At 34.2% G+C, this 11,114-nt stretch overlaps 1 protein-coding gene across 1 annotated transcript; it reads left to right on the top strand.

The window, feature by feature from the left end:
- Positions 1-2,658: 2,658 nt before the first annotated feature.
- Positions 2,659-8,864, top strand: LOC114317055 (replication protein A 14 kDa subunit B). The gene is made up of 3 exons (XM_028263746.2): positions 2,659-2,832; positions 7,757-8,015; positions 8,485-8,864. The coding sequence occupies exons 2-3, from the start codon at positions 7,760-7,762 to the stop codon at positions 8,547-8,549; spliced, it is 321 nt and encodes a 106-aa protein (XP_028119547.2). The 5' UTR covers positions 2,659-2,832; positions 7,757-7,759; the 3' UTR covers positions 8,550-8,864.
- Positions 8,865-11,114: the final 2,250 nt, after the last annotated feature.

Genomic DNA, 11,114 nt, shown 5'->3' with positions numbered 1-11,114 from the left:
GGGACACTCAAGTCAGCAAAAAAATGTATATATATTAAGGACATCTATTTAATTTAATTTATATATCATATAATTTCTATAATATATTAAATGCAATTCGGGTTCGAGTTTTGGTTTCTCGGGTTAGCCACTGATTTTGCCCAGGCCTGGTCCGAATTACAATTCGGGCATCAAAAATTTGCCCAGACTCGTCCAGATTACAAGATATTATTGCCCAAGCCCTAAAAAAACTCGATCTAGGCATGGGTTGCTCGGGTTGAGCCCGCCCAAGTTGCAGCCCTACTAAGAAATTAAGGAAATACGGACCGGTAAAAAAGATGAATTAATGACTAGTGGTGAGCATGATCTACGGTTCTTTAGAATCGAATCAATCCATTTAAATAATGTAATTAATTTGAATTAAACCATGTAAACACAGTTCGACTCAGTTTGGAACTATAATTTCACTTAATTTGTTCATAAGAAAAATTATAAAATATTTTTCAAAATATAAACATGCAGATTGTTTCGCTATTAACTTCAACAAATATAATATACACTAAATAAATATATTGTTTAACATGTAGCAAATATAAAACTCACATCAAACAAATATTTTGTCGGTGGCAACAACAATTATAAGAGAGTATGATTATATATATGATTTAAGTTACATACAGTCCGAATCAGTTATAATCTGAGAGCGTAAACTCTAATCCGGAACTAATCTGCAAAGAATGGATTCTTAATTTTTCAATGTATAACTGAACACAAATTACTGAATAATCCGCGTTCGATTATTGTGGTTGGGAGGATGAAGTCTCTTTGGGAGATTTCTAGTTTACTAACATTTAACTTGTAACCCTTTGTTTATTTAGTTGAGTATCATGCTTTACTACTTGATGTTTATATTTGTGATTGTGTATTGGACTGGGAAAAAGGTACAGGGTGTGTGTGTGTTTACTAGGCATTCAAAGCTTACGGCGTATCATGCCAGGTGCCGAAGAGGAGCTTATAGTTGGAGACGACGAGTCTGAAACCTTCGAAGACTTTTGGCTATCTTAGGAAAATTAGAAATTCCTTTTGATATTTTGTAAGACTCATATGAAGATTTAATTTTTTTTTTTTTGGATGTAATGTAATGAAACAAGCTTTTGAAATTAAGGATATTCGTGGTTGTTATGTACTTATATTCTAATATTTATATGTATACACCTTATCGTTGCTTATGAAACCTTGTGTCAATACCTTTTAAGATCTATCAAAAAGGTAGTGTGTTGCCTAAGAAAGTCGGACTTAGAAAGGAGGCTAATTTGACTCATCCGGCGATCTGGGATCTTACTTGGTTATTGACCATATGACCCATTAGTGACTCTCCCTTGACTGCAATCAATAGTGTAGATTCGGGGAGTCACAATTTGTGCCATGTATTGCATGCCCCCTTTGTAGTCCCCTTTACTAGCCTTATGCTTTAAGGACCCTAGCATGCCATACTTGTGTTGTTTGAATGATTTGGTATCACTTTTTACCTTATTTTAGTGCATTTAGTGTTGTTACACTTTTACGTTTGTCACTCTTTGAACACTCTTAAGAGTTGTGCTCTTATACCCGGTCAATGGGCCTTTGCATTGTGCATGCATTTACTTTGTTCTTCATGCCTTTGTTTTGGTGTTATGACCACTAAGGCATTGTTTGGGAACTTGGTTTGGGGCTAAAATAGCCACAAAAAACAAAATAGGCTATTTTAGTCACAAAAAACAAAACATTAAATCTAACCCATAATCATTACAATCCTTTCTCACAAAAAAAGTCAAAAAAGTCAAAAAGCCCTTCCCAAACCAGGTTAAAATAGCTAAAAAACCAAAAAGTTAAAAAGCCAACCCACTTCTCAAACGGAGGCTAATTTGGATATGGCTAAGGTTTACTTATTTTGGTTTAAGTCCATTGAATATATTATGTGAATGCTGTTACATTACATCACGTCGTTGCATGCTTATGTTACCCCGCATACAAATGACAGTGGATTGAATTGGAAAGATAAGAGTCGTGATAAACCAAAGTAAAAATGTGAGGTGACCATTGAAAAAAAAGTGATTAAATTCTTTAATTTTTTTTTTTTTTTTTGTTAGTCACAATTAACGAATACAGTTAGGACCCGTTTGTTTTGGGAAATAGAATGGAGGGGATTGATAATGAGGGGATTAATAGTGAGGGGATTGTTGGTGAGGGGATTGATAGTGAGGGGATGAATAATGAGGAATTGTTAAATTATTTTTATATAAAATAATAAAACAAATAAAAAAATATAAAAAATTAAACATTATATTAAAAAAAAAATTCCCAATATATAAAAAATAAAAAAATTTCTAATCCCCTCACTATTTTCTAATACCATCTCTACCTCCTCCTTACCAATCCCCCTTCCAAGGGTATTAGCAATACCAAGGGACTAATAGTCCCAACCCTTTCTCTGCAAACAAACAGGGGCTTTGGTAATACCTTGGTATTATTAGTCCTAATACCCTCTCTATAGCTCAAAACAAACGGGGCCTTAATGATTACAATTGGTACTATTTTCAAGAATAAAAGTTCAAAATAATAAAAAGTTAAAATTTAATTTATTTTTTAGATTAAATCTTCAAATTTTTTTTTTCTCCTAGTAAATATTAGTAGTAGTGATACCTATAAATTCAAAATTTTGATCTCCAAACCCTAAAACCCATTTTCCATCCTTCATTTTCCCGCCACTAATTCGCGCCACAAAGAAGCAGCCAAAACCCTCACACCCTTCTCTTTCAAAGCGGCAAATCCACTTTCCATCCCATTTTCCGGCGACCATTTTCTGTGAATCAGGTGACATTTCAAACCCTACAAGTCTATGTAGATGTATTTATATATATGTAATTATTATGGGTTTGTGTTCATATGGATCCATTTTGTTCCTGTTGTTTGGATTTGAAGCCGATCGATTGTAATCGAACCCTGATGAACCAAAAAGAGATTACTGAAGAAGAAACAATGAACCCCTTTTTTCAGTGAGATGAAGTAGTAGTTTTTAATAATTTAACAGAGAAATTAGTGTATATATATATATATATATGTTCATAGACATGTAAAACACATGTATGTGGAATTCCACTCAAGCCTCTTGGAGATTGAATGAGCTTGTTCAGTAGGGAGTAAGAGTTGTTTGGATCTGGGTGTGCCCGGGTTTTAGTTTTTTTTCTTGGTTTGGTTCATATATGAAATTCAGTAAATAACCCAAAAAAAAAAAAAAAAAAAAGCCTCTTGGAGGTAGATTGATTCTTTCTTGGTTGGAGAGTGAATTGGGATTGAGACAAATTAGATTTGGAGTGTTCTATTTATGAAAAGTCAAGATTGTTTAGTCATTTTTCCCCAACTAGGTTTTTCTCTTTCTTTTTCTTTGTTTTCTTTTACTTGATTGTTGTTGCTGTGACCCACTATTACCCTTCTTTTTCATTGTTTTTCTATTTAAAAAAAAAAAATCCTCTTGTTTTATTACATAAACCTCTTTCCTTTTAGATTTGGAACTCAAACTCCCCAAATGCTAAATGAAATGCTTTTCTGAAAATTTCAAGGAGCTGTTTTTGATAGACCCAGGGAGCTACTGTTGTCAAAACCTCTTCTTTCTTAACCCTTTTCCATCTATAAATCACTGTAATTGCTATGGGGCTGTGTTTGGATCATGGATTTGTGTAGGAATTTATTAGGGAAAGGAAAATGATAGAAAACCAAAGAAATAAATGCAGCTTCTTCACGTCATTATCTTTTTACTTTTCCTTTCCCTTCATTAATCCCATTACAAATCCATGATCCAAACACAACATTAGTGTTATCTCTCCAATAGGTAGTCATTTTCCTAAATTGTAGTATTGCTTGAATATTTAGGTATTGTTTTGTTCATTGGAACGAGGTGATCAGTCCATCATAATATCCATTCCTATGTTTGATTGACTAAAAAACTAAATAAAAATGCATTGTAAATGGAATTATCATTTAACATTATAAGGGAATGATCATTCCGTAGTAGAGCTTTAGGAATGACCATTCCAAGAACTGCTATCATGGCTTCCCCTAATTCCAAAACACAATAATAGACTTGCAACTATAGTATAGGAAAAAGCTTCAACAAGTATAAGCTTCCTGGCAAAGCTTCATTCCAATGAACCAAATAGAGCATTAGCAAAATGGGCATGCAACTGTGGTAGAATTGGACAGAGTATATGGAATCAGCACCCAGCATTGGTGTCACGACCCGAACCCGCCCCCATGGGTTAAGGACGTAACCGGCCAGTAATCCTAAGATTACCTACGGCCTCAAACCAAAACAGACTTAACACATCAGAGTAAAGGGGGCCAAAAGGGAAGCAAAATTTAAAACTTTGTCCATAGAGCTGTGCTTACATGGCACATCAAAACAAACCATACATATGTACGTTAATAATTCACAACAGAAACATAGTGACATAGGTTCTGTACAGACAGGATCATCCAAAACTAAGTCAACCCATAAAAACTATAAGCAGACATATACAAAAAACTTCGCCAACATGATAACATAGAACAAAATGACAAAAAGGCGAAGGCGGGTTTCGTGCGTGAGACGCAAGGGCTGACTTTCCCAAAACCTCTGTTGTTCCACAACGACTTCACTGGGGCTGGGTTTGGACTTCTCTGGGCTCACCTACAAATACATGAATGAGCGTGAGCGATAGCCCAGTGAATAATATCAAATAAAGAATATACATTGGAACAATATACATCAAACGGCCTTGGGCTCAATTTACATTTTAACTAGTATATACATACATAGACACATGTAAGTTAAGTAACTGAGGTTCCAAACACATTATACGGCCTCGGGCCCAATTCATTCGTTTCATTGTCAAACTATTACTCGTGTCAAACTGGCCTTCAGGCCTATTTACACTTTCGTGTCGAAACGGCCCCTGGCCCATTCATTCATGTCTTGTCAAAACGACCTTCGGCCTAATCATTTATGTTAAAACGGCCTTCGGCCCATTCATTTCTATCGAAATGACCTTCGGTCCATTCATTTTTGTCAAAACGACCTTCGGTCTATTCATTTATGTCAAAACGACCTTCGGCCCAATCATTTATGTCAAAACGGCCTTCGGCCCAATCATTTATGTCAAAACGGCCTTCGGTCCATTCATTTCTATCAAAACGACCTTGGATCCATTTATTCATATCGAAACGACCTTCGGTCCATTTGCTCGTTCATTTCAGACTTTTGTCCACAACCTCAATTAGCAACTCATAAAGCTTATATGGGAATAAACAGTTGGACATTGCTAAGCTTTCAAATATCGATATTACTCACAGTGATCGGCTTGTGGATTCGCCGTGGAGATTGACTCTACACGTTCCATGAACACAAAAGGGGTCACTAACAGTTCAATTCGTTCTTTGATTCACATATTCCTCTTTAGGCTTTATTCTTATCTCATTAACTCATTTACAATACTTAACATATGCCTAAGAGTGCTTACAAGTGAAAGAGAACGGAAAACGAAACACAGAACGAGCATACAAAATTTCAGAGAACAGGGTCCCCGCTCAAGCGTGGACTTCCCCGCTCGAGCGGACCCTATAGGCCTGCAAAAGTGCTGGTTGCATCAAAAATACGCTCGAGCGTGAAATAGGACGCTCGAGCGGAAGGCCTGCCAAAATAGCTCCCACGCTCGAGCGTTAATTACCCCGCTCGAGCGGACATCAAGTCCGCAAAAAGTACTGGGAGCACGCATTTCCCGCTCGAGCGTCAGGTTCCCCGCTCGAGCAGACCTCAAAATTCTGGAAAACCCAGAACTGTGTTTTTGAGCTCCAATTCGATTTTCAACCAACAAAACATGCATGTTATGGCTCAAATCTCAAATATAATTATACTAACATGACGTAAACCTTAAATCACAACCCAATGAAGCTCAATTCACAAATAATTCACATGTATACCCCAAAATATGTCAAACTCATCACCAACATGCTCAAATTCAAACATTCAAGACTTACTCTCCCATAATTTGTACATGCATGTGGGAGATGCTCACCATTCTCAACTCATTTGGTGAAGAGGTGGTCAAAACATGAGTTTTCCTTTAACATTTCACATGGATTATACATATTTGTGCTCAAACATGCAATTTCAAGGTAATTTCTTACATGCATGCACATATTAAGCTTCAATTCAACAAAATTAACCCAACTCATGCTCTTTCTCTTTGTTCAACTCTGAATTTACAAATAGCAAACAAGAATCCATGATTCAAGGGATAATTACTCACCTAGGAGCCTTAAACACCCAAGTTCTAGCCAAATCTTGAGCTTAATCTTCAAATTCCCAAGTCCTGAGCCCAAATTACACAAGTCTCTCCCTTTCTCTCTCTATAACCGGCCCTTCCTTTGGTTTTGAGTCCAAGGTCAGTCAAAATACAAGAAAGGAGGGAATTGGGGTGTAATGCTCCTATCCAACAAATCCCACTAAGTCTCAATTTAAGAATATTAAACAATTTGAGCACAATGCCATTAAATGAATTAATTTAATCTGACTAGAATCAATTTCTAATTAAATTTCACCATAGACTCTAAAAATTACACTAATCACAAAGGCGTAGTCAATTTTGGGTTCTGTGGCCGATAGGGTCCTCAATTTAATTCCCAAGGCAGATTATTCAACAGATATTTCTACGGTGAACAGATAGAACTTCAAAACCACATATTTCACATAATGGAACACAAAATCATATCAAAACACATAATCACATCATATTAAGGACCAATTAACATATTACGGAACAGGGGTATTACAATTGGTTTCTCAAAAATGCATAAATCTACTTGGAAAGGCTTGGGCACCAAAACAGACGCTTCTCTTGTTTAGAATTATAGAGCTAGACATGATAACTTCCTGGTTGCTTCACAGTGAACACATTCAAGTCGAAGAGTAGTAAAAAGAATTAAAGTCCATCCAAGGCCTATTATTGCCACCTCAAATCTGAGGTAGTAGTACTGTATTTGGTGGCATTGGAATCAGGATGGTTGCTTTCTGCTATCTCCTGCTAAGTTTTTCCCACTTTATCATGCAGAATTCACCTCAATTGTTTGTTTGTTTTATTATTATGTATAGAGGGCCCAATTTGAAAGTTCGCCTAGGGCCCCAAAAAACTCAAGGGCAGCCCTACCGGTGAAGATGTCTTGTACAACAAACGCTGATGGATTTTTTTGTATATCCACCTTTAAAAAATGTCATATCAAAAAAATACTTTCTGATTCAATTTTGGGTCAGAATAGCTTCTCGTACTGTACAGTGTTGGGAGCTGCTAAAATGAAGGCCTTCACCAATTCTATAGCTTCTTTGGAGTGATAAAGTTGCTGTTATGTTCTGCACTGTGAATTTCTGATATATTGCCTTCAACCCAAATGAGTTGAATGAAACCTAGAAGTGGATTACTTCTGGCTACAGCCTAGTAAGCAAAGAGGCGTTAGACAAGAAGGCATTAGAATGCCTTGGTGAAGTGTTTCTTCAAACTGAAACCAAAGTGCCTTTACAGTACAACTCAAGCCCTTGAATGTCTCTTGTTATATTTTTGTCCCACATGACACAGCAGAATATCTTGATTTTATTTTATGGACATTGATCTTTTATTCTTTGATTTTCTTCCTTTTTCACCAGCCAACCATTACCTTAAGCTTTGAGACATTGTGCCTATTTTATTTATTTATTTGTTTATTTTTGAAGGATATGGATACATCGAACCCTGCAGTCTTTGTAAATGCAGAGCTGCTGCACATGTATGTGGGACGAAAAGTTCGTGCTGTTATTCAGGTCGTTCAATCTGATAATGGTGCTGTTATTGGGAAATCTACAGATGAAAAACAGTTGGTTGTAAAAGGCTCACCTCCCTTTTCTCTTACTACTTATGTTGAGGTGATTGGTATTGCCGAAAGTAATCAATCCATCCGTGCTGAAATATGGAACAACTTTGGTGATACCTTTGGTATGATCTCTACTCTATTTAAGTCCATTCCCTACTGATTTTATGTTCCAGAAGGGAACTAATTTAATTTTTCTTAGGATCTTGTGGTAGCCCAGATTTACTTAACTTGGCCTAAGCAATTCCCAAAGACTCTCATGCTTTTAATGTTTGCCCTTAGAGTACATGTTAAGACTGCTTAAAATATATTATGCATTTTTTGTTGCAAACACTTTTGTACAAGCCTTTTAAGCTTCTTCACACGTGCCCTAAGAATACACATTAACAAATTCCATTCTTATGGGTACTAGGGAGCTGCTTGAGTGGTTGGCCTTTTATGTTACCATTTCGTGCCATTTGTATTGAAGTTACTATTAATTGATATATTTATCTTATAGTGGATTGTTATTTAATATTCTTTGATTTTTCTCAATTTTGTGAGAATTTTTGTGGTTTTGCTTCTAAAGGACTTTCCTTTTTCGCTCTTTTGTAGACATGTACAACTACAATCAACTTTGCCAACTTGCAAATGGGGAATATAAGCACTTGTTTATCTGATGAAGTACAAGCGCACCACACCATAGCTCCTGTTATGCAAAGAACTGAGCAGCGTAAATCATGAACCAAGTCATCTCCTAGTTTTTGGTATTGTATTAGGTCTTTTATGTTTGAGTTTGTCGTCTGGTGAATTATTAGTAAAGTTGGGTGGTGTCGCGGTATTCTTCTCCATGTTTTTGTTTAGTTTTTTTTTTTCTTCAGTAATGAATATCTAGTTTTTTTAAACTTTATTGTTGGAACTAGGACTACAAAATACTTTTCAATCTGTTAAAACTGTACTGATTCACATTAATCTACGTCGCTCTATAACTTTAATCGTGGTTTAAACTTTAAAATTTATAATTTGTTTTTGAAACTGTTTTGTTTCATTATAATCAATATATATATATATATTTTTAATCTATAATGAAATATTAAAATAAAAATGTGGGTATGTAAAATTTATTACAAAGTAGTAGTTATATATATATATGAAAAATATTATATAAAATTAGTTTGTGTTATATATATGAAAAATATTATATAAATTAGTGTTATATATTATGTAAAGGCTTGATAATTGGTTAGAATATTTTTAATTTGCCAATCCGTTTAAAATTGTTCAAATTGTAATTTTTTAATTCATCAATTTGTTAATCTGTCATTCGGTTTATAACTTTATTCTCAAACTACGTGAATCACGCTGTATATACCCCTAGTTGGAACTGGTGCTTGATATAGTTTATAAATGAATGGTCAGCTGTGGATGCTGATTTTTTGATGAAATTAATGAATGTAATATGTGCTAACATCTTGAAGTAACCATACATCAGTTGTTGGCTCATCTTCAAAGATTTCATGTAGCATCAGACTGAGTTTAATTATAAGTTCAACAATGTTAGGTAGTTTGAATTTTTATGAGTCGAATGTTTCAAAACGACGTAGTTTTGGTTTTGACACATTCGAGTCATTTGGATCATACAAATTTGGGTCACCAAGCATTTTTTTTATAAGTTAGCACTTGAGTCACAGGCTGTCACTAGTTATTTGGCTAAAACTAGCTTACTGCCCTTTGGTACTCTTATAAGCTACAAATTAGTGTTTAAAAAAAGAAAGTTCGACATATTTTTAGTTCTTTAGTATGACAAATGACCTAAAGTTTTTTTAAGCAAATTGGCTTATAAGCTATCCAAAATGAAGCCTAGCTCACCCTCTGAAAAAAAAATGAAGCCTAGCTCTTGCCTAAAACAAGTGCTTGTTTTAGGTACAGATTCAAAAAGTGAAGCAAAAAAATAAAATAAAATATGGAATTAATAAGGTATATCTCACTTTGTACGAATCTAGTGTATTTGTATTTTCATAAGTATGAAACTATTTTATTAGTTTAGGGTTGAAACTACAAGACCCTTACACCACTAAGAAAAGGTTACCAAAATAAAATTAGTTGTCGTTTGATAAAAAAAAAAATCTTTAGTTGACTTCTTGAAGTTAAGATTTTTTTAACTTAGAATTAAAAATTTCGTTTGAATTTTTTTATTTTTTTATTTTTGTGAGATAAAAAATAAAATGATTATGGTTTAGATGTAACATTTTATATTATTAATTTATTTAATTTATTTTATCTTTTATACTTTTTTTAGTCTTAATTGGGATAGCCAAAGGAAACTGTAGTCGTGCAAGAGGTCTTACAAAAGATTGCTGACAAGGTGAAGTGATTTTTTTAATTGGTAAGAAAATATTACAATATTGTTGGCTTATTTTTCTTACGAAAGAAAATATCATAAATGTGAGCGTGCCAGCAAGAATTGAAAAATCCTTATAGATTAAATTCAAGCCAATTATCAAGCGATTGTGTTGATGGTTCTTTTGTCTCAACGAAGAGGATTTCAAAATTGTTAAGTGTAGAGAAAAGAAAAAGTAAAAGAAGAAAGAGGGACAGAGAAAGACGATTAAGTGAACAATCAAAGTAATAATTACTTACCTTTACTCCTATGCTTCGAAAAGGAAGTGCATAAAATGTTTCGAAATATAAATGCTGAAAATAAATGCTTCGAAATATAAATCTATGTTAAACTACTCCTAAGATAAGGAAAATGACAAGAAATATTAAAATCAATTGTCTTTGATTATGAATTCTAGATCCTTTACAATGTAGTCATTAATGGCTATTTATAGAAGAAAAAATACAGTAATAACTACTTAGTAACTACCCATTTCTTTCATCTTCATTCTTGTCTTGCCATGTGTCCTTCCACTCATCCACTTTGTCCTTCATATTCTCCATCATTTCTATAACTTTTTTTAACTTCCAAATAAATAAGAGGATGCAACGTGTCTTACAAATAATAATAATATTTTATGGTACCAACAAATATGAGCAATATTATGTCAAATTAAAACCAACAATAGTTAAAAAGCCTAATCGTGAAAAATAAAAACCTTAAAATAACTAATTTTCAAAACAACTCTGAACTCTATTGAGATGAAAACGGAAGAATATTTTAAGAGTGGTGTTAATAGTACCCCATGAATTATTGGGATCCTTAATTTCTTTGGACTTTCACTTATAATTTTTGAAATCCTTAA

This window comes from Camellia sinensis, chromosome 3, assembly GCF_055761805.1.
Source record: "Camellia sinensis isolate YWXY chromosome 3, ASM5576180v1, whole genome shotgun sequence".
Classification (NCBI taxonomy): domain Eukaryota; kingdom Viridiplantae; phylum Streptophyta; class Magnoliopsida; order Ericales; family Theaceae; genus Camellia; species Camellia sinensis.
This window is presented reverse-complemented; position numbering and strand designations above follow the sequence as displayed.

What these genes read in the sequence shown, in the direction of transcription:
- LOC114317055 (XM_028263746.2), top strand. Translation starts at nt 7,760, where the DNA reads ATGGATACATCGAACCCTGCAGTCTTTGTAAATGCAGAGCTGCTGCAC. An exon ending in CAACTTTGGTGATACCTTTG is followed by an intron (nt 8,016 to 8,484) that starts GTATGATCTCTA and finishes GCTCTTTTGTAG; the next exon opens with ACATGTACAACTACAATCAA.